At 39.6% G+C, this 22,149-nt stretch overlaps 1 protein-coding gene and 1 long non-coding RNA gene across 5 annotated transcripts in view; one reads left to right on the top strand and one right to left on the bottom strand.

Annotated features, from left to right (window-relative positions):
• Nucleotides 1-4,432: 4,432 nt before the first annotated feature.
• LOC116764480 lies at nucleotides 4,433-6,959 on the bottom strand. Of its 2 annotated transcripts, none has more exons than XR_004352894.1 (3): nucleotides 6,251-6,879; nucleotides 5,827-5,886; nucleotides 4,433-4,476 (listed from the first exon to the last, which is right to left on the bottom strand). It is a non-coding gene; the product is annotated as an uncharacterized LOC116764480 (long non-coding RNA). The 2 variants fall into 2 exon arrangements; XR_004352895.1 differs by lacking the exon at nucleotides 6,251-6,879 and adding an exon at nucleotides 6,893-6,959 and having other exon boundaries at nucleotides 4,438-4,476.
• Nucleotides 6,960-7,190: 231 nt separating this feature from the next.
• The window catches only part of KYAT3 (kynurenine aminotransferase 3), a 54,460-nt gene continuing 39,501 nt past the window's right edge, over nucleotides 7,191-22,149 (top strand). The window contains exons 1-2 of one of the 3 annotated variants that reach the window (XM_032650559.1): nucleotides 7,191-7,271; nucleotides 14,475-14,574. In XM_032650559.1, coding sequence (XP_032506450.1) covers nucleotides 14,476-14,574 — 99 coding nt within the window. In that variant the 5' untranslated portion in view covers nucleotides 7,191-7,271; nucleotide 14,475. Of the gene's footprint in view, nucleotides 7,274-7,649; nucleotides 7,786-14,474; nucleotides 14,575-22,149 lie in introns of those variants that run through there. The other 2 variants (XM_032650543.1, XM_032650552.1) reach the window with 2 other exon arrangements.

Genomic DNA, 22,149 nt, shown 5'->3' with positions numbered 1-22,149 from the left:
TTTGTTAATATGGTATATCACACTGATTGATTTGCATATATTGAAGAATCTTTGAATCCCTGGGATAAATCTCACTTGATCATGGTGTATGACCCTTTTAATGTGTTGTTGGATTCTGTTTGCTAGTATTTTGTTGAGGATTTTTGTATCCATATTCATCAGTGATATTGGTGTGTAATTTTCTTTTTTTGTAGTATCTTTGTCTTCTTTTGGTATCAGGGTGATGGTGGCCTCATAGAATGAGTTTGGGAGTGTTCCTCCCTCTGCTGTATTTTGGAAGAGTTTGAGAAGGATGGGTGTTAACTCTTCTCTAAATGTTTGATAGAATTCACCTGTGAAGCCATCTGGTCCTGGATTTTTGTTTGTTGGAAGATTTTTAATCACAGTTTCAATTTCATTACTTGCGATTTGTCTGTTCATATTTTCTATTTCTTCCTGGTTCAGTCTTGGAAGTTTATATGTTTGTAAGGATTTGTCCATTTCTTCCAGGTTGTCCATTTTATTGGCATAGAGTTGCTTGTAGTAGTCTTTATGATGCTTTGTATTTCTGTGGTGTCCGTTGTAACTTCTCCTTTTTCATTTCTAATTTTATTGACATGAGTCCTCTCCCTCTTTTTCTTAATGAGTCTGGCTAAAGTTTTATCAATTTTTAAAATTTTCTCAAAGAATCAGCTTTTAGTTTTATTGATCTTTGCTATTGTTCTCCTCGTTTCTATTTCATTTATTTCTGCTCTGATCTTTACGATTTCTTTCCTTCTACTAACTTGGGCTTTGTTTGTTCTTCTCTAGTTCCTTTACGTGTAAGGTTAGATTGTTTGAGACTTTTCTTGTTTCTTGAGGTAGGATTGTATAGCTATAAACTTCGCTCCTAGAACTGCTTTTGCTGCATCCCATAGGTTTTGGATCATCTTTTTTCGTTGTCATTTCTCTCTAGATATTTTTTGATTTCCTCTTTGATTTATCCAGTGATCTCTTGGTTATTTAGTAACTTATTGTTTAGCCTCCATGTGTTTGTGTTTTTTTACATTTTTCTTCCCAGTAATTGATTTCTAATCTCATAGCGTTGTGGTTGGAAAAGACACTTGATATGATTAAATTTTCTTAAATTTACCAAGGCTTGATTTGTGACCCAAGATGTGACCTATCCTGGAGAGTGTTCTGTGTGCACTTGAGAAGAAAGTGTAATCTGCTGTTTTCAGATGGAATGTCCTATAAATATCAATTAAATCTATCTGGTCTATTATGTCATTTAAATCTTGTGTTTCCTCATTAATTTTCTGTCTGGATGATCTGTCCACTGGTGTAACTGAGGTGTTAAAGTCCCCCACTATTATTGTGTTACTGTCAATCTCTTCTTTTATAGCTGTTAGCAGTTGCCTTATGTATCACGGTTCTATGTTGTGTGCATCTATATTTATAATTGTTATATCTTCTTCTTGGATTGATCCCTTGATCATTATGTAGTATCCTTCCTTGTCTCTTGTAACATTCTTTATTCTAAAGTCTATTTTATCTGATATGAGTATTGCTACTCCAGCTTTCTTTTGATTTCCATTTTCATTGAATATGGTTTTCCATCCCCTCGCTTTCAGTCTGTATGTGTCCCTAGATCTGAAATGGGTCTCTTGTAGACAGCATATATATGGGTCTTGTTTTTGTATCCATTCAGCAAGCCTGTGTCTTTTGGTTGGAGCATTTAATCCATTCACTTTTAAGGTAATTATTGAGATGTATGTTCCTATTACCATTTTCTTAATTGTTATGGGTTTGTTTTTTTAGGTCCTTTTCTTCTCTTGTGTTTCCCCCTCGAGAAATTTTTTTAGCATTTGTTTTAGAGTTGGTTTGGTGGTGCTGAATTCTCTTAGCTTTTGCTTGTCTGTAAAGCTTTTGATTTCTCCATTGAATCTGAATGAGATACTTGTTGGGTAGAGTAATCTTGGTTGTAGGTTCTTCCCTTTCATCATTTTATATATATCATGCCACTCCCTTCTGGTTTGTAGAGTTTCTGCTGAGAAATCATCTGTTAACCTTATGGGAGTTCCTTTGTATGTTATTTGTCCTTTTTCCCTTGTTGCTTTCAATACTTTTTCTTTGTCTTTAATTTTTTGTCAGTTTGATTACTATGTGTCTTGGCGTGTTTCTCCTTGGGTTTATCCTGCCTGGAACTCTCTGTGCTTCCTGGACTTGGGTGGTTATTTCTTTTCCCATGTTAGAGAAGTTTTCAACTATAATCTCTTCAAATATTTTCTTGGGTCCTTTCTCTCTCTCCTGTCCTTCTGGATCCCTATAATGTGAATGTTGTTGCATTTCATGTTGTCCCAGAGGTCTCTTAGGCTGTCTTCATTTCTTTTCATTCTTTTCTCTTTATTCTGTTCCACAGCAGTGAATTCCACCATTCAGTCTTCCAGGTCACTTATCCGTTCTTCTGCCTCAGTTATTCTGCTACTGATTCCTTCTACTGTATTTTTCATTTCAGTTATTGTATTGTTCATTTCTGTGTGTTTGTTGTTTAATTTTTCTATGTGTTTGTTCTTTAATTCTTCTAGGTCTTTGTTAAACATTTCTTGCATCTTCTCAATCTTTATCTCCATTCTTTTTCTGAGGTCCTGGGTCATCTTCATTATCATTATTCTGAATTCTTTTTCTGGAAGGTTGCCTATCTCCACTTCATTTAGTTGTTTTTCTGGGATTTTATCTTGTTCCTTCATCTGGTGTATAGCCCTCTGCCTTTTCATTTTGTCTATCTTTTTGTGAATGCGATTTTCGTTCCACAGGCTGCAGAATTGTAGTTCTTGTTTCTGCTGTCTGTCCTCTAAACATAACTCTTTTTGACAGATATAATCGTATATCTTTGAAGTAGACAACATGGTGATTCCATATATATATATACATTGTAGAATGATTACAAAGATCAAGATAATTAACACATACATCCCATCACACAATTAACATAGTTAACTCTTTTCTGTGTGTGTGTGTGTGTGTGTGTGTGTGCATATGTTGAAAACACTTAAGATTTACTCTCAGCAACTTTCAAGAACATAACTCTTTATAGCAAGAGTGTAAGATGGAAAACACTTTAGGAACTTACAAACCCAGACTTAATTGTCATTTTTTCCTGGAGCAGGTCCTTCCAAGTACTGCTTGAGTATTATGAGTAAAGGAAGAATGTAGTTCTGCCTGCCTGACCCTTAATACCTATAAGGGACAGATGCTGCTTGAGAAGTGGCCTTATTATTCCAGATAATAAGGCATTGCTTGTATCTTCCACTTTGTTCTCCTCTCTGCCATTCTATTGTCGCCTGCAAGGTCCATGTAAAATGAGATGCCTTTGGTAAGCAAATGAGAGGAGTCAGTAAACCATCACAGCAGTACTATGACTGCATATCAGGAAAGCTATACAAAAGATTTAAACAAAATTGAGGTTGATTTCTCTCTTATGTCAATACAGTAGGTCTGGAGCTAGAGTGGTAGCTTCATGATATCAGGGCTCAGGCTCCTTGTCTCCCATACTATTGTTCTACCATCTTCAACTTGAAGATTCTACCTGGTTGTGCAAGAGGGTGGTAGCCAACATGTCTGTACTCAAACTGTCAGGGAAACCACAAACAGAGGGAGCAATAAGGGCATATGATCCTTCAAGACATTTCCTGGAAGCAGCACATACAGCTTCCACTTATATCCCATTGGCTAAAATTTAGTCATATGGCCCCCACCCAGCTAAAACAAAGACTGGAAATCCAGTCTTTATACCAAGCACTCATATACTCTGCTGAAATTTGGGGATTGTATTGCTGTAGAAGAAAAGAATACTAAATATTGGGGCATAACTAGCAGCCCTATCCTAAAGATTCTCTTTCCCTTTTTCTTAAGGAAAAATTGTATAGTACTTAGTAAGAACCAAGCACAATTCTAAGGGCTTTTTTTTTTTTCAGTCTATGAAGTCATTTAATCCTTAAAATAGCACTATAAGTAAGGTTCTATTACACACATTTTACCGATAAGGAAATTGAAATACAGAGAAATGAAGTAACTTGCCCAAGTTTACACAGCTAGAAAATTGCAGAGTTGAGATCTGAACCAGACAGGTTGGTTTGCCAACTAAGCTATACAGCCTTCTCTCTGCTGTATTTCAGAATATTTTTAGCCCTCTGTATGAGAAAGTGGAAAAGACTTTAAAAGGGAGATACAATCTTTTTATTCAGAAAACAAATGAGCACAAGATATAAGAAAAGCACAGCCTTTAGTTATTAATTCCAAGGAGTCACTTACATTTCTGTTTTAAAAGCCAACATGAGTATAAAGTATAAAGAATCACACAGGGCTTCCATGGTGGCGCAGTGGTTGAGAGTCCGCCTGCTGATGCAGGGGACACAGGTTCGTGCCCTGGTCCGGGAAGATCCGACATGCCGTGGAGCGGCTGGGCCTGTGAGCCATGGCCGCTGCGCCTGTGCGTCTGGAGCCTGTGCTCTGCAACTGGAGAAGCCACAACAGTGAGAGGCCCACGTACCGCAAAAAAAAAAAGAATAACACAAACCTTGGCATATGAACAAAGTATTTGAATGCCCAGCATTTGGTCTTCCAATCATTGAATGAAAGTGCATGTAAACCAATAACAACAATAAGAGATGGCAAATCAAACATATTTATACTCTCTCTCTACTTAAACCACACTGAAATAACAGTGAGGAGGTTCTTTTAAGCCATAATCCTATGAGAAAATGAACAAGGGGAAAGACAGTGACAACAAATTTATAGACCTTAGAAAGCAAACAGGCAGGTAGAAATTGACAGCAGATTCAAAAACGCTTAATCCCAGACTAGTCACAAAGAAAGCCAAAAAAGCAACTAGATCTACCCCCACAGAACTCTCCAAAGGTTCAGGACTAAAAACACGAGGGTCATTTAAAGGCCTTTCTAAGAAACAACTAGATCCTCAGATCCCCACTGCAAGTTTGCACATCCCCACCAAATTTCCTCCTTCACTTCAGCAAGAGATTGGAAGTTTATACTCTGAAGAGGGTAAACAGAGAGTGTATGAATTAAGACAAACTAGGCAGAGGTGACTGTGGAGTGGTAGAGCTGAAAAAGAGGAATAAGTGAATGTCGGCAGAATGAACGTTGTGACCTTAGCCCTCTTTTCTTCCTCTGCCACCACCATAGCCCAGACAACATCATATCTCCCACTAACAACCTCCTAACCTCCTCCTTCCTGCTTCTACTCTCGCCTACCTGCAAGTCTCTTCTCCAAAGCAACTAGAGTGACTTTTAAAAATGTAATTAAGATCATATTATTCCTCTGCTTACATCAATATAAAATTGAAACTTTCTGTGGTCTTCAAGGCTCTGCGTGATCTGGCCCCTGCCTTTCTCTCCACCCTAATCTGGAAGCACTTTCCCCTGGATTACAGTGCATTAGACACACTGGCCTCTTTCTTATTCCTTGCATGCCAAGTTTATTCTCATATCAGAGCCTTTTCAACTGCTATTTTCCTATCCAGAATAATTTTTTGCAAAGTTGTGTCTTTATCATTCAATTCTGGTTCAAATATTACCTTCTCAAAAAAAGCCTATCCTGACTATCGTGTTTAAACTCTGCAATCTCCACCCCTCATTGCTTCTTTCATTGCACTTATCACCATCTGAAGTCATTGTATATACTTACTTGTCTATTGCCTGTTTCTTTCTCTTTAAGGTTTGAGACACTCATTTTCTCTGCCTCCTTTCCCCCAGAAGCCTCCACACCTACGTTTCGAGTTCACGTATTTGTTAAATATGAGAAAAAGATAAGCAGTACTTGCCATCAGGAACTGAACTGACACTTACCCTTAAGGCTTCGGTATTGTTAGGAACTAGCCCTGGTGTTCCCCTGTAAAATATAAAAATCTGACAGAACACTAACATCAGTCACTCTCTGGTTGTGATGAAATGAGACAACAGATAAGATCACTCAATAAACTTGCCTAAACTCAAATAAAAACAAGGTCACTGCAAACTACAAAAATAGCAAACCTCCTCTTCTCCCGGCTAGCAAAACCATTGCTTCTTTACCAACTACAGACTTAGCCTTGCAATTTTCCTCCCTTCTTCTACATAAGATGTATTATGATGCCCAATCTAATAATCACCCCCACTTCCAGACAGCACCCAAAACAGCATGAATCTCCATTTCCTTGAACCCTCCCCTCCAAATCACCCAATACATGCTCAAATACTTGTCCCTATTGTACACAAGCATCTCTCCATTCACCTGATAATCTTCTGAATCTCGCAGTACCTAGGTGCAGAGTAGATTCCTTCAACCAGAGATTATCTTTGTTCTTTCTTCTGCAGTTGAATAACAAGCTACTGCCCCCCAACTCCTTCTATCCTCTCATTTTCTTAAATTAGGAGATAAGGAAAATCTAGTTATGAAACCTAATTCTTACCAGAACCTCTCCTTTGGCTAACACTGCCCTCAATAAAGGAGTAATTTCTGGTGTTCCTTTTTCTCTTAGCCAATTTTTCTTCTTCACGTTTAAAGTGTCACTTATTTTCCTTCTCAGTTTCATACCCTATTCCATTCCCGGTTCTCTGATTGAATTCGTTTTACTGTTCAGGAAAGTAAAGTTCCTATTTTTCCCCCCTCACCACCATCATAGGTGATAAATACATCTACAAAACTTTTTGCACACTCTCTTTAGCCTTGCCCTCTCTGGCACCTTCTAACATCGTTCAAACTACATGCTTCCCCTCACCTAAGCCCTGTGACCCCACAGCTTGCTTTTTCTTCCAAATCAATCCTTTGTCCTATAACCCGCCCCAAATCAATAGGTCACATACATCCAATTAGACCTCAACTTCATACCCAGTCCCGGCTATATACAAGCCTCCGCCCCATTCCACCCCTCACCTAGACCCGCGTCTATTGCAAGACCCTGATCCGGCTCCGCACGTCCACCTGCCAAGTCCAGTCCCGGTTCCCGGCTGTCCTCACAGCACATCACGCCCGAGTCTAGACACCACAGCCAATCCCCGGCCACATCCCCGCGCACCTCCCTCCCGCCCCCTTACTCTCCTGTGCCCGGAGCCTTTCACCTTCCCCTTCTCCACGCCCGCCCAGTTGCGTCCAGTCCGTTACCCCGGCCTGTTCCTCAGCCAATCGGCGTTTGGAATCCCGACCCCACAGTCAATCCCTTTCAGGCTCCGCCCCCACGTCCGAGTCCCGCCCCATCAGGCTCTTGAGGCCTCGCGGGACTGGAACTCAGGGAGACGAGGTTTTCGCGCGACGGGTGTGAGTGGGGCGCAAGGCGTTCACTTGGTGGGGCTGAGGGCGGTGGTCTCGGGTGCGGAGCCGCGCGGAGGGAGGTTGGGAGGGAGGGAGGCCTAGCTGGGGTGCGCTCGCCCGGCCGCGCGCCTTGGCGGGCTGGGAGGAAGAGCCGGGGCTGGATTTCCTTCAGCATTCGGACTCGCCTTCCGGAGCGGAGGCGGGAGCGCGGGCCTGGGCCGCTGACCCCCGGCCCTGGCGGCCCACGGGGCTGGTAGCAGAGGGTCAGCGCTGGAATTTCAGAGTTTGCTTGCTCTGGAGAGGGAATGGCCCTGAGGTGACTGGTCTTACAGGGTGGGGTCCCTTGAACCCCGGTCCTCGTCTCCTCCTTTTGCGCTTCATTTTTGCAATTTGGGCATTTTGTAAACGGTGTGGGAAGCTGACACCGACTCCAGTTCATCCGTAATCAGTATTCTTCCAGTTCATCCGTAATTGGTATAATCAATTTAAAAAAAGGAACAAGGCTGCTCACTTGCCACGTAAGTGACTCTTAGTGGAACCCATAGTTTTTAGATAAAAGAGAAAAGAGGCCCAATCTGTTGCTTTTGGAGCCCCTAGCCAGTACGGACATTCTTCCGTCTTGCTGGCGCGCGGCTCCTCCGCAGCTACCTGAGGGCGCAGACGGGCAGCTGGCTCCTTCCACACTGGGCTGCACACCCACCATTACAAAGTTTTAACTCACGTGGGGCTGAAACCAAACTCGTGACAACTTAAACCGGACAGCCAGATTCCTTCCCTCTGCAGAAATTTATAATTAATTACACGAATCCCATTTTCACAAAACAGCTTTTCAGCAATTTCAGGATCATGTCTCCTAACTTAAGTCTTGTGCCAGCTCAGTATGGCTGATTTTTCCCATTCTTGCTTCAGTGACATGGCTTTGAGGCTTATTCCCACTGTACTTCCCGCGCCAGTACCTTGTTCACCTCCTATATGCCCTATGTTGTATCAGTAAGCCTTATAAACATTCTAGAAGTGGACCAACAGGTACAGCGTGAGGTGGAAATAAACTTTCCTTGGGTCAGACTCTTAACCTGGGTTGTGCATTCATTAGCACTAGGCTTTTTTGCAGTCACCTCACATTAATCTTCCTTGAGCTTGCTGTTAACCTGATCATCTGTACTTTGTGAAATTCACTAAATCTTTTCCTACCTCTCCTCCACATATGCAAAGTGGTTATGAATTGATTATCTGGGTTTAAGTCCAGAGTTTCAAACTTTTTACAGTTCATCTTGACTGCTTTACTCATCTTTTAGCTCTGGATTCTCCAACAATCCATCAGCCTTCTCAGCTGCAGGTCCCCCCAAGCTGTGCCACACATATCTTCTGTATCTTCATTTTAAACAGCCTACACCAATGATAATAAATAGTTTAATTTTCTATTGATCATGTGTATATGACTGTGGAGTTTATCTTATGTATAATGTGCCATAATCAGGTTTACTAGATACCCTGATTCACAATTTCCTGATTTTCTTCACAGAACACTGTTTTTAAGTATAAATGAAACAGTGAAAATATTGTTTAAAATGAAAAGCCATATACCTTTTGATTTTGTCCAACTTTTCAATGACATCCCAATCTATTCATTTAGCTTCTCGGTGAATATGCATATGAAATGTTAATTACTTTAGAAAAGTGCTGCTCAAAAAATGTTTATTTAAAGTACAGAAGAAAAAAAGCTTCAGGGGTTCTGAATCTGTATCTATCAGCCTGCTTAGATTTCTTTGGAGCCGATAATTCACTGGTGCCCTCACAGTTCCTTTTACAATGAAATTACCTAGTGAGACAGTAGTGAGTGAGAAGAAAAAAGATCTGGGCATTGAGGAATTCTGTCATTTAAGTTTGGGAAAATGAGAGATTGTTATAGGTCAAAAGCCAAGGGAAAATGGCGTTTCTGGGAGGAGACAGGGCTTGACCAGCTGATCTAAAGCTGCAGAGAGCTCAAGGAAAGGGAGAATTGCAAAATGTCCAGTGAATTTAACAATATGAATGTCAAAATTGACTTGCACAAGAGCTGCCTCTATGGAATGATGGGTACAAAAATCAGATTGCACTGGGTTAGGGAGTAGAGATTGAGGAAAAGGGACAGTTAATAAAATGATATGTTTTCATTGGGTTTGCCAAAAAGTTCAGTTTTTTTCAATAAGATGGCTCTAGTAGCACTTGGTTGTCTTTTAACTTCATTCGAAACAATTTTATTAGATTGTATTGTGACAGCTTTCAAATCAGCGTGCATTTTTTAAAAACTTATCAAAATTGGTGAATTTTTTTTTTAAATTGGTGAATTTTTGTATAGCCATTTTAATATTGACGATGGAAGAAAAAAGCAATATTTTCAGCATATTATGCTTTATTATTTCAAGAAAGGTAAAAACGCAACCTAAGCGCAAAAAAAGATTTCTGCAGTGTATGGAGAAGGTGCTGTGAGTGACTGAATGTGTCAACAGTGTTTTGTGAAGTTTTGTGCTGGAGATTTCTCGCTGGGTGACGCTCCATGGTTGGGTAGACCAGTTGAAGTTGATAGTGATCAAATCGAGACATTGATTGACAACAATCAACGTTATACCACTTGGGAGATAGCTGACATACTCGAAATATCCAAATCAAGCATTGAAAATCATTTGCATCAGCTTGGTTATGTGAATCACTTTGATGTTTGGGTTCCACATAAGTTAAGCGAAGAAAACCTTCTTGACCGTACTTCCGCATGCAATTCTCTACTTAAACGTAATGAAAACCTTACGTTTTTAAAACAAATTGGGGCAGGCGATGAAAAGTGGATACTGTACAATAATGTGGAATGGAAGAGATCATGGGGCAAGGGAAATGAACCACCAGCAACCACATCAAAGGCCGGTCTTTGCCTAAAGAAGGTGATCTTGTGTATGTGGTGGGATTGGAAGGGAGTCCTCTATTATGAGGTCCTTCCAGAAAACCAAACGATTAATTCCAACAAGTACTGCTCCCAATTAGACCAACTGAAAGCAACAGTTGACAAAAAGCGTCCGGAATTAGTCAACAGAAAACGCATGATCTTCTATCAGGATAATGCAAGACCACATGTTTCTTTGATGACCAGACAAAAACAGCTTGGCTGGGAAGTTCTTATTCATCTGCCATATTTACCAGACATTGTACCTTTGGATTTCCATTTATTTCGGTCTTTATAAAATTCTCTTAATGGAAAAAATTTTAATTCCCTTGAAGACTGTAAAAGGCACCTGGAACAATTCTTTGCTCAAAAAGATAAAGAGTTTTGGGAAGATGGAATTATGAAGTTGCCTGAAAAATGGCAGAAGGTCGTGGAACAAAACAGTGAATTCGTTGTTCAATGAAGTTCTTGGTGAAAATGAATAATGTGTCTTTTATTTTTACCTTAAACTTTTTGGCCAACCCAATAACTAGAGGAGACTTGAGCAAGGAAAGCTGAATATGCCGAGGAGAGGGTTAGTAGTCAATGGAGCAAAGTCTCTGTGGAGGGGAGAGGAATGACGTCTAAGTCATGGGAGGAGGGACTGTCCTTTTGTAGCAGGGTCACTTCCTTTATTATAGTAGGAAGAAAAAAGGAATATTTTTAGGTTTGTTTTTTTAGATGTGGGTAGGTTGAAAGAATTCACATCTGATGGCTTCTGTTTTCTCTGTGATAGAGGGCAAGGTCATCTGCTTAGACTAAGGAGGGTTTTATGTTAGAGGAGTGTGGGAAAAATTTAAATAATCATTTTGTACTATGGGAGAGAAATATTGCCTATTCTCTTATGGCTTTTGGGTGGGCCCAAGAATTAAACTGACATAATACAGATTAACAGGAGAAAAGCACACATTTAATAAAAGTTCTATGTGACACAGGAACTTTCACAAGGAAATGAAGACCCAAAGAAGTAGCAAAACCAAGTGCTTTTATGCTAGATTGAACAAAGAGAGGCCGTTGTGGAAAAGTAACCAAAAAATATAGGGAGACTAAAGGAAGATAAGAATTATTTTAACAAGGTCTGTTTGTACAGAATTCTCTCAGCTTTAACTCCCTGTCTAAGAGTGTTTCTTTTTTCCCAGTATAGGGCAGGTATCTTTCACATGGGAATTTTATCTCCTGTTTTCAGGAAGAAAGGGGGAGATCAGATCACTCTTCTTGCCTCGGCTGTTTTTCCAGTGCCTTTAGCTCACAATAATCCTTAGGCCAAAGTGGCAATTTTGGGGGGAGTATATTCTGCTATCCTGTACCTATAAAATATAGTAGAAATGCTGGAGAGTGTTGGGGGTCAATTTGAGATTAATAACCATAATTTGTGGTGAAACCAATCCTATCCTTTGTGATTTTCTCCAGCAGTCCACAGCTTCATGGGCCATAGGAAAAACAGACACTGTAATTGAGTTCATCCAGGGCCAGGGTTTTATAGATACCTATCTATAAAAGACAGACGGGGAGCTAGGGCATTGTAAAGAACATTATTGAAGCAGTGGAACTGGCGTCTAAATTGGAAAATAAAGGAAGGTGAGGTCTGATTGAGAAAAGGAGAGGCAGCCTCCTAGAGATCTTGATGATATTTAAGAATAGTAATCATTGGAATAAGTAAGCAAATTGGAAGGATAGGTAGTTTATGGTCAAAGATCAGAATACTTCAATTAATTGTTTTAGAATTAGACCAGATTGAGGTAATGGCAAGGTGCAGGGTGTGACTATAGGAGAGAGTGCCTAGGGTGGGATGGAAGAGAATAGTGATGGGCACAGGGATGTCAGTTGTTGGATGGACCATCTCTGAAGACATGGGAATTACCTGGGATGATCACAGTACTTAGAGTTGAGAAGAAAACTGTGTGCCTAATGAGAAAATCTCTAATGAATGACAAGGAGTTATCAGCAGGCCAGAAGATAATATCATAGAAGCAGATGACGGAAGTAGTAGTCTGGTAATGGTAAAATAGACAGTAAGAAAGAGATAAGTGAGGCATATACAAGCAAAAGCTGACACTGAGGCATATAGGAGTGGTATCTTCAGGGAGCAATAAGGTTTCAGTTCAAGCTAGGAGGTACAAGGAACACTGAAAACATAAAGATGTAATGGGATTCGCTGAGAATGGTGCAGCCGTTCCGAAAGACACAGTAGAAAGTTTGGAAAGTGGAAGAGAAATGAAGGGCTGGGTCAGTTTCCAGGCAATACTTTGCATTATGGTGGTAATGTGCTGCAGAAAACAGGGAAGAAGAGGTGGGAATTAGGCTTTGGGATTTCCAGATGAAAACAGGTAGATTTAGTGTCAACTTCCAAAGGGGAATGGGTATTGAGGTGTGGTGGCCAGAGGGTGTGGCTCACCCAACCTGGGGGGAATCTCCCAAGACCTGCAGCCTGAGGTCACACACAACCAGCCACTGACGTACAGTACTTTCTGAGATTACCTTGAAACCAAGGATTCATTTATTCATCTGTTTGAAGTATGGGGAAACTAAGGCCCACCAAAGGTTAGGGAATTGTCCCAGGATAGAAACCTTTTTTTAATATCAAAAATAAGGGTTAGACTCCAGGTATCCTGACTCCTAGTCCTGTTTGCTCCCCTCCCAGCTCCCCCACCCCATTTATCTGAAGAAGGTAGAAGAGGTTTCTCTCACTTTTCTACTTGCAAGAAAGAATTTTACTTATACTTTCCTTAATAACAAATAAATTAGGTTGAATTTAGATAAATGGGCATATTTTTTCTGAAAAATATATTGTCCTAAATCAAATAACTCTATGATACTGAATGAAGATTGTTCAACATAGTCACTGTTGTTTGGTAATACCTTTCCTCAGAACTAGCCCTACTGCCTAATCCAATTAATATTTTATTCCTGAACAGAACTATTAATGACCAAAGAATAGGCATTTCTTGATTTAAGAAAACCTGGTCTTTGACTTGAAAGACGAAAACATAAGAGGTAATTATTTACTTTACAAAGGAATCAATATTTCATAAAAGGACTCATCATAAATAGTTTACTTAAATCATTAATTTATAATGTGATTTATGTATTCATTCAGTCATTTGACACATTTATTTATCACGTGCCTCCTATGTGCCAGAGAAGACAGTGGTGAACTAAACGCACCAGGTACCCCTGTTCATGGCGCTTCCATTAAATTATCAAATGAATGAGTGAGTGGTCAGCCAAACAAACAGAAAGTGCTTTGCAGAGAATTAACCTAAGCTGATGTGATGTAGAATGGCTAAGAGGCTGTCATTTAAGCTGAATTTTATTGACAAGGTAAGGAATTTCTATTTCACTTTTTAAGAAACATCCAATATAGTATTTTTCACCTCTGTAGCCTTCACATTTTGGTAACTTAAAGAGATTCATAGCCATTGGTAGTTTCAGTGGTCCCTTTGAATCAATAAAGTGTGTCTTTTTTTCTAAAAGTTTGATTATTAGAGTTGAAGGAAATGCCATCCACTGATAGAACATTGTCAGAGTAAAACCTTATGGGAAGTTTCTGCTTTCCTGAATGCTTTCACTTCTAAATGGCAGTATAATAAGAATTCCATTTTGCTTTGATCTCCCTACTTTGACCCATGATTGTTAATGATTTCCTTACAAGTAGAGAAGTAATCTAGATTCATGCCTCTTAGCAAGCCATTTCAATAGATTTCCAGCTACCTAGCTATCTTCTGGAATTGTTGAAGGCAGTACCGCCTGAGAAAATAAGGGAAGATTCATTCGTATATTCGTCATATTTATCAAGGACCTACTATAATCCTTTTCAAACAACTTTCTAAATAACCTGTTTCTAACAACTTTAATTTACTGTTACAAATTGCATTTTTACTAGTGACTTCTCCAGACGATTCTGAAATTTAAGTAGTTCTTAGACTGAAATATTCTGGATTTTATGCCTAGTAGGAATGGAACTTTTACTTCCTGTAGTTTAATGCTCTTGACTAAATTAGAACTTTGTTTTTTAAATTCACCATATCCTTACAGATCTCTACTTTAAAACGACACATGCATAAATTTGTATAAGGAGGATTCTATTAGAATGATTCTAGTGATGAGAGATTATATCATAGAAAGAAAACTCAGCTATCAATAAATTTTATTTTTATTTTATACAAGTTTATGGTCTATCACCTAGCTATAAATGTTTAATAGTGATATAAGTATATATTTACTCCCTTTAAAATTTTTTCTTTTGTCCTGTAGCATGTTTTTGGCCCGGGGGAGACTGTGCACCCTTGGCAGTAGACCTAAATTCCTGAAGACAATTTGTGCTTCAAAAATCCTTGGACTCTCTACTTCTGCTGTAAGTATTGCTTAATCACTTACAGAAATAATAGTGCACATATTCTGCAATGTCCAAAAAACATAATTTTTTAGATACTTTATAATTATTTTATTAGAATGGGTATTTCTGTTATATAAACTGAAATTATCTCTTGTCATCAGCTAGACCTGACCTTCACTGGGCAGCTGCTTGCCTGTCTATGTATCAGGCATTTTGCTGGGCATTTTATTCAATATCTCACTTTATTTTATTTTTTTTAATTGAAGTATAGTTAATTTATAATATTATGTTAGTTTCAGGTGTACAGCTTAGTGAATCCATTTTTTTGCAGATTATATTTCATCATAGGTTATTATAAGATATTGGGTATAATTCCTTGTGTTACACGGTAAATCTTTGTTGCTTATCTATTTTATGTATAGTAGTTTGTATCTGTTAATCACATACTCCTAATTCCCTCCCCCTGCACACTCTTTGATAATCATGTTTGTTTTCTATGTCTGTAAGCCTGTTTCTGTTTTGTATATACATTCATTTGTATTTTTAGATTCCACATATAAGTGCTGTCATATAGTATTTGTTTTTCTCTGTATGACTTACTTTACTAAACATAATATTCTCTAGGTCCATCCACATTGCTGCAAATGGCAATATTTCATTCTTTTTTATGGTTGAGTAATATTCCATTGTATATATACCGCATCTTCTTATGCCAGTCATCTGTTGATGCTTGGGTTCCTTCCATTGTAAATGGAATTTTCTCCCATTCTGTAGGTTGTCTTTTTGTTTCATTGATGGTTTCCTTTACTGTGCAAAAACTTAAGTTTAATTAGGTCCCATTTGTTTATTTTTTCCTTTATTTCTTTTGCCTTGGGAAGCTAATTAAGAAAATAATGCTACAATTTATGTCAAAGACTGTTTCACATATGTTCTCTTCTAGGTGTTTTATGATGTTATATCTTACATTTAGGTCTTCAAGCTATTTTGAGTTTATTTTTGTATATGGTGTGAGGGAATGTTCTAACCTTATTGTTTTACATGTGTCTGTCCAGTTCTCCCAGCACCACTTATTGAGGAGATTATCTTTTCTCCATGTATATTCTTGCTTACTTTGTCATAGATTAGTTGACCATAGCTGGGTGGGTTTATTCCTGGTCTCTCTAGTCTGTTCCATTAATGTGGGTGTCTGTTTTTGTGCCAAAACCATGCTATTTTGATTACTGTAGCTTTGTAGTATTGTCTGAAGTCTGGGAGTGTTATGCCTACTGCTTTGTTCTTTTTCGTCAGGATTGCTTTGGCAATTCTGGATCTCTTATGGTTCCTATAAATTTTTTTTTTAACATCTTTATTGGAGTATAATTGCTTTACAATGGTGTGTTAGTTTCTGCTGTATAACAAAGTGAATCAGCTATATGTATACATATATCCCCATATGCCCTCCCTCTTGTGTCTCCCTCCCACCCTCCCTATCCCTATAAATTTTAGGATTATTTATTCTAGTTCTGTGAAAAATTTCATGGGCAATTTGATAGGGGTCACATTAAATTTGTAGGTTGCTTTGGGTAGTATGGCCATTTTAACAATATTAATTCTTCCAACTCAAGAGCACAGGTTATCTTTTCATTTCATTGAATCATCTTCAATTTCCTGTATCAGTGTTTTATAGTTTTCAGTGTATAAATCTTTCACCTCCTTCATTAAGTTTTTTCCTAAGTTTTTTGTTTTGTTTTGTTTTTATGTGATTTTAAATAGGATTTTTTTTTTTACATTCACTTTCTGGTATTTTATTACTTGGGAATAGAAAAGCAATAGATTTCTGTATCTTAATCTTGTATTCTACAACTTTGCTGAATTCATTTATTGTTTCTAATGGGTTTTGTGTGAGACTTTCTAGTTCTCTACATAGAGTATCATGTCATCTGCAAATAGTGACAGTTTGACCTCTTCCCTTTCAATTTGGATACCTTTTATTTCTTCTTCTTGTCTGATTGCTGTGTCTAGGACTTCCAATACTATGTTAAATAAAAGCAGCAAAAGACAAGGCATCCTTGTCTTGTTCCTGAATTTAGTGGGAAGGCTTTCAGCTTTTAACCATTGAATATTATGTTACCTGTGGGTTTGTCATAAATGGTCTTTATTATGTTGAAATATGTTCCCTGTATACCCACTTTGACAAGAGTTTTTACCATGAATGGTTGTTGAATTCTGTCAAATGCTTTTTCTGCATCTATTGAGAATACATGTAGTTTTTGTGTTTCCTTTTGTTGATATGATTTTGTTGATTGATTTGTGTATGTTGAACCATGCATGTGACACTGGAATGAATCCAACTTGATCATGGTATATGATCCTCTTTAAGTATTGTTGGATTCAGTTTGCTAATCTTTTGTTGAGGATTTTTGCTTCTATATTCATCAAAGATATTGGCCTGTAATAATTTTCTTTTTTTGTAGTGTCTTTGTCTGGTTTTGTATCAGGGTAATGGTGGCCTTGTAGAGTGAATTTGGGAGTTTTCCCTCTTCTTCAGTTTTTTGGAATACTTTGAGAAGAATAAGTTCTTTTTTTGTTTGTTTGGTAGAATTCCCCATTGAAGCCATTGAGTCCTGATCTTTTGTTTGCGAGGAATTTTTATTTTTTATTTTTTTTTTGCGGTACGCGGGCCTCTCACTGTTGTGGCCTCTCCCGTTGCGGAGCACAGGCTCCGGATGCGCAGGCTCAGCAGTCATGGCTCACGGGCCCAGCCACTCCGCGGCATGAGGGATCTTCCCGGACCAGGGCACGAACCCGTGTCCCCTGCATCGGCAGGCGGACTCTCAACCACTGCGCCGCCAGGGAAGCCCCTAAATTGTTTCTTCTTGACTTATTCTTGGCAAGCTGTATGTGTAGAAATTTGTCCATTTTTGCTAGGTTGTCCAATTTGTTGGCACATAATTGTTCACAGTATTCTCTTTTGTTTTTTTTTAATCTCTGTGGTAGTGCAATTTACCCTCTTTCATTTTGTGTTTTGTTTTTCTGGGTCCTCTATCAGTTGATAGTTTCATGGGTGTTCCCTTGTAAATGATTCTTTGATTTTCCCTTGCTGCCTTTTGAATTCTCTCTTTTACTTTTGCTATTTTAATTATGTCTTACTGTAGGTCTGTTTGAGTTCCTCTTGTTGGGGACTCTCTGTGATTCCTATACCTAGATATTTGTTTCCTTCTTTAGGTTTGGGGATTTTTCAGCCATAATTTCTTTAAATACATTTTCAATCCCCTCTCTTTCTTCACCTTCTGGAACCCCTATTATACATAGATTGGCACACTTTATATTATCCCATTGATCTCATATGTTGCGTTCTTTTTTTTTTTTTTTCCTGTCTGTTGTTCTGATTGGGTGATTTATTTTATCTTCCAGATTATTTCTTGTGTCATTAAGATGGCTATTCATTATTCCTAGAGTGCTTTTTGTCTCAGAAATTCAATTATCTGTTTTCAGCTGGGTCTTTATAGTTTCTAGTTCCTTGTTGAAATAATCTGTGTTTAGATCAGTTCTCTTTCTTAATCCAGTCAGCATTTTTATTAATAACTCTTTGAACTCAGTGTCTGGTAGACTGATTATATGTTTCATTATTTAGTTTTTTCAGGGGCTTTCTCTTGCTCTTTTAATTGGGAGAATTTCCTCTGCCTTTTCATTTGACTTAACTTTCTCTTTCTCTGTGAACTAGGGAGAAATGGTTATCTATTGTGTCTTGTAGGGGTGCTTTCATGTTGGAGCATCCCTGTGCAGACTGTGCATATCCTTCAAAGACACAAACCAGTGTCTTTGGTGCGAAAGCTGGTTTTGATATGGATGCCAGCCAGCTCTTCCCTTAGGGTGTGCTGACTGCTATCACCTTGTTAGGGGTTGTGGTTGGTGTTGGAGGATCTAGAGCCTGTGCAGGGTATGAAGCAGGACTTCCTGTCTGCCCTGTGGCTGTCGCCACCCTGTCAGTGGTAGGGTCTGCTCACCAGTTTTTGAAGCAGAAGCACTGAGGCTCTGGATTGATCAGGCTTCGTTCCCCTTGAGTGTTTGGCTTGTGAACTCACAGAGGTCTGATGCACCACCTGAGGAGGTGTCTGTGGCTCCACTCAGACACACCCTAAAGTCACATCCCTAACCCTGTTGTGGTTATCCCTGATCTAGTGCAAGGCCGTGGTGTGGAGTAGGCAGGCCAAGCACTCACTAGGCTGGGGCTGGGGCCGGGACATTGTAGCTGTAGGAAATGAGGCGACTATGCTACCGCCAGAGATCTGGGCTGCCTCTGTGGCAGTCTTCTCCTAGGACCTGTCTGCCCAAGATCCAGTGCCAAGTTCTGGCGTGGAGTGGGTGGAGCTGGTACACTCATGTGTCTGTGAAAGAGACCTCATCATGTTGGTCGCGGTGGTTCCCAGGCATTGCAGCAGTAAGCGCTAACAATGGCCACCACTCCAGCTGGACCACAACCCAGGCCACTGGGCCATCTCTGTGTCCCTAGATCGAGTCCTCTCCCAGGACGTGTCTGCCCCAGATCTAGTGCCAAGCTGTGATGTGGAGTGGGTGAGGCTGGGGTATTCTTTCTGCTTGGATTGGGAAATGTAGCGAGCCAGCAGCCACCAGTGCAGAGCTCTCTCTGCCCTGTTTATTGGCAGGCCAGACCCCATGTACCCTTCACAGGTAAAGTCTAGGCTTCTCCAATTGTCTCCGTTCCAACAATTCTCCCAGCAGCCAGAGGGCTTGTCTCCTCCATGTAGGACCCTGGGACTAGGACACCCCGTCTGTGGCTCAACCCGCTTGCTCCCCAGGGGGAGGGTTCTCTCAGACCTTTCAGTTCCCTCACTGTGGCGGAGCTCCCTACCCTAAGCCTTTTTTCCATTCTGCCCAGTTAGTGGAAATCTTTCTTGCAGCTTTGGCTGTAGAGGCGTTCTGTCAGTTTCCAGTTAGTCTTCCATGCGAATCGTTCCACATGTAGATGTATTTTTTTTTAAACATCTTACTATGCTATCTTCAGTCTGTGCATTCTTTTTTTTTTTTTTTTGCAAATTTATTTTTATTTATCTGTTTTTTTGGCTGTGTTGGGTCTTTGTTGTTGCGCATGGGCTTTCTCTAGCTGCGGTGAGTGGGGGCTACTCTTTGTTGTGGTGCACAGGCTTCTCATTGCGGTGGCTTCTCTTGTTGTGGAGCACGGGCTCTAGGCGCACGGGATTCAGTAGTTGTGGCACGTGGGCTCAGTAGTTGTGGCTCACGGGCTCTAAGGGCTCAGGCTCAGTAGTCATGGCATGCAGGCTTAGTTGCTCCGCGGGATGTGGGATCTTCCCGGACCAAGGCTCGAACCCGTGTCTCTGCATTGGCAGGTGGATTCTTAACCACCACGCCACCAGGGAAGCCCCTTGTAGATGTATTTTGGATGTGTTTGTTAGGGGAGGTGATCTCCATGTCCTCCTACTCTGCCATATTGATCTAATCCCCTTATTATGTCACTTTATATTTACAGAATTCTTCAAGTTATGATTTGTTATAATCCTGTTTTACAAATGAAACAGTGGAGGCTTAAATAGGTTTAGTAACTTGCCCAAGGTCACACAGCTTATAAGTGGCATAACTAAAATACCATTCTCACCTGTATCTAGCTCTGGTATTCTAAGTCTGGCTCTGTCTACTCAAGAAAGGATATTATATAGTGACTCTAAGTGCAGACCAGTTATAGGAGATATGGCAGATTGAGGACTAAGTTATGTAACGAATTAGAAAAGCAAACAAATCCAGAATGTGGGTCATAACCACAGGATAGATTCCTGACTTGGTTTCTTCAACAAGTCAGCACAGGGGAAAAGTGGTGGTGGGTAGTGTTTCAGAGGGACTGCTCTGGGGTGGAAAGAGGCTTAACCACCAGTATGATATATGGACCTTGTTTAGGAACTTGACCCAATCAACAGAAATGTAAAGAGATATTTTTAAAGACACTTAGAGAAATATGACAGTAGATTGGGTATTAGATGATATCAAGGAATCATTGTTAGTGAGCTGTGATGATGACATTGAAGTTATATAAGAGAATATCAATGTTTTGTAGAGATATATACCAAGTATATAGTGGCAAATGACTTAAGGTCTAGGATTTGCTTTAAAATTACTCAGCAATTAAATAAAAAAAGAAAGAAAAGGAAAAGCAGAAGAGATGAAGCAAATGAGGCAAAATCTTGATATCATTACTGAATCTGGGTAACATGTATATGAGTGTTTTATATTTTGTTGAGTCTTTTAAGTCTACATCCGTACATTGCATTTCAACTTTCAGTTTTTTCATTACAGGAACATTCTGTTATTTTCCCATGCCATCTAGTGGCAAAAGAATGTAATTTGTCTGCTTTTTTGAATGGAGAGCCATACCTTAGAACTAACATCTATTACCTGTGAGATAATTCTGTTAGTGTCTGCTTGCTTGAACAGCATTTTGTCCAAAGGGAGAAAGAGAACATGATTTCACAATACCCCGGCAGCTCTTTTTTTTTTAAGTTTTTAAAATTTTAATAAACTTTTTTTAAAAGAGCATTATAGCTTCAGAGCAAAATTGAGCGGAACCTACAGAGTTCCCATGTATCCCCTGGCCCTCACATGCATAGCCTCTCTCATTATCAACATTCCTCACCTGAGTGGTGTAACTATTACAAACATTGAACCTACCTCGATACATCATTGTCACCCAGAGTCCCCCCCAGAGGCTCTAGAGAGAATCCAGTCCAGCCTCTTCCAGCTTCTGATGGCTGCTGGTATTCTTTGGCTTACGGCCACATCACTCTAATCTTCATTGCCAGCATCTTCAAATCACTCTCTGCTCCATCTTCACATGGCCTTCTCTGTGTGTGTATAATCTCTCTCTGCCTCCCTCTTATATGGATACCTGTGATTAAATTTAGGGCCCACCTGGATAATCCAGAATTATCTCCTCATCTCAAGATCCTTAATTTAATCACATCTGCAAGGATATAAGGTTATATGTTGCCCTATAAGGTAACATTCACAGGTTTCAGGGATAAGATGCAGATGTTTTTGGGGAGGTCGTTTCTGAGCCAACCACAGTGGGGATATGGAGAAGATGATCTCAAACAGAGGGAAGAACTTGAATCAAAGCATTGGAAACAGAAACACACTGAAGGTAATTAGAAAGTGGTAAGTGGCCCTATGCTGTTGAGTCACTGTATATGAGGCAGCAGCACAGAGTGAGAGAAGGCTGAAAGGAGATTAAGAGCCTTGAGCGCCAGGTTCGAATTTGAGTTACGTTTCATGGACTGAGGAGAGTCTTTGGAGATTTTAGAGCAAGCTAGTAGCATCACCCAGTCTGTGTTTTAAGTGTTTAGCTCTGGAGCACTGCAAATGATGGATTAGAGGCAGAATGCCATTGAAATAATTCAACGTGAGGATAATTAAAGAGGTAGGATTTCATTCATATGTTCAAAAAATACTTTTGAACACATTACCTTTCATACATGATTTTAGATACTGGAGATACAGCAATGAGCAACACAAGTCTTGTTTTCTGAATTTTTCATTTTAGTGAGAGACAGATCATTTACAAGTTAAAATAATTTTAGGTAGTTG

The sequence above is a fragment of the Phocoena sinus genome, chromosome 1 (genome assembly GCF_008692025.1).
Source record: "Phocoena sinus isolate mPhoSin1 chromosome 1, mPhoSin1.pri, whole genome shotgun sequence".
In the NCBI taxonomy this organism is placed as follows: Eukaryota; Metazoa; Chordata; class Mammalia; order Artiodactyla; family Phocoenidae; genus Phocoena; species Phocoena sinus.
Note: the sequence above shows the minus strand (reverse complement) of the source record. Positions and strands in the feature narration are given on the sequence as shown.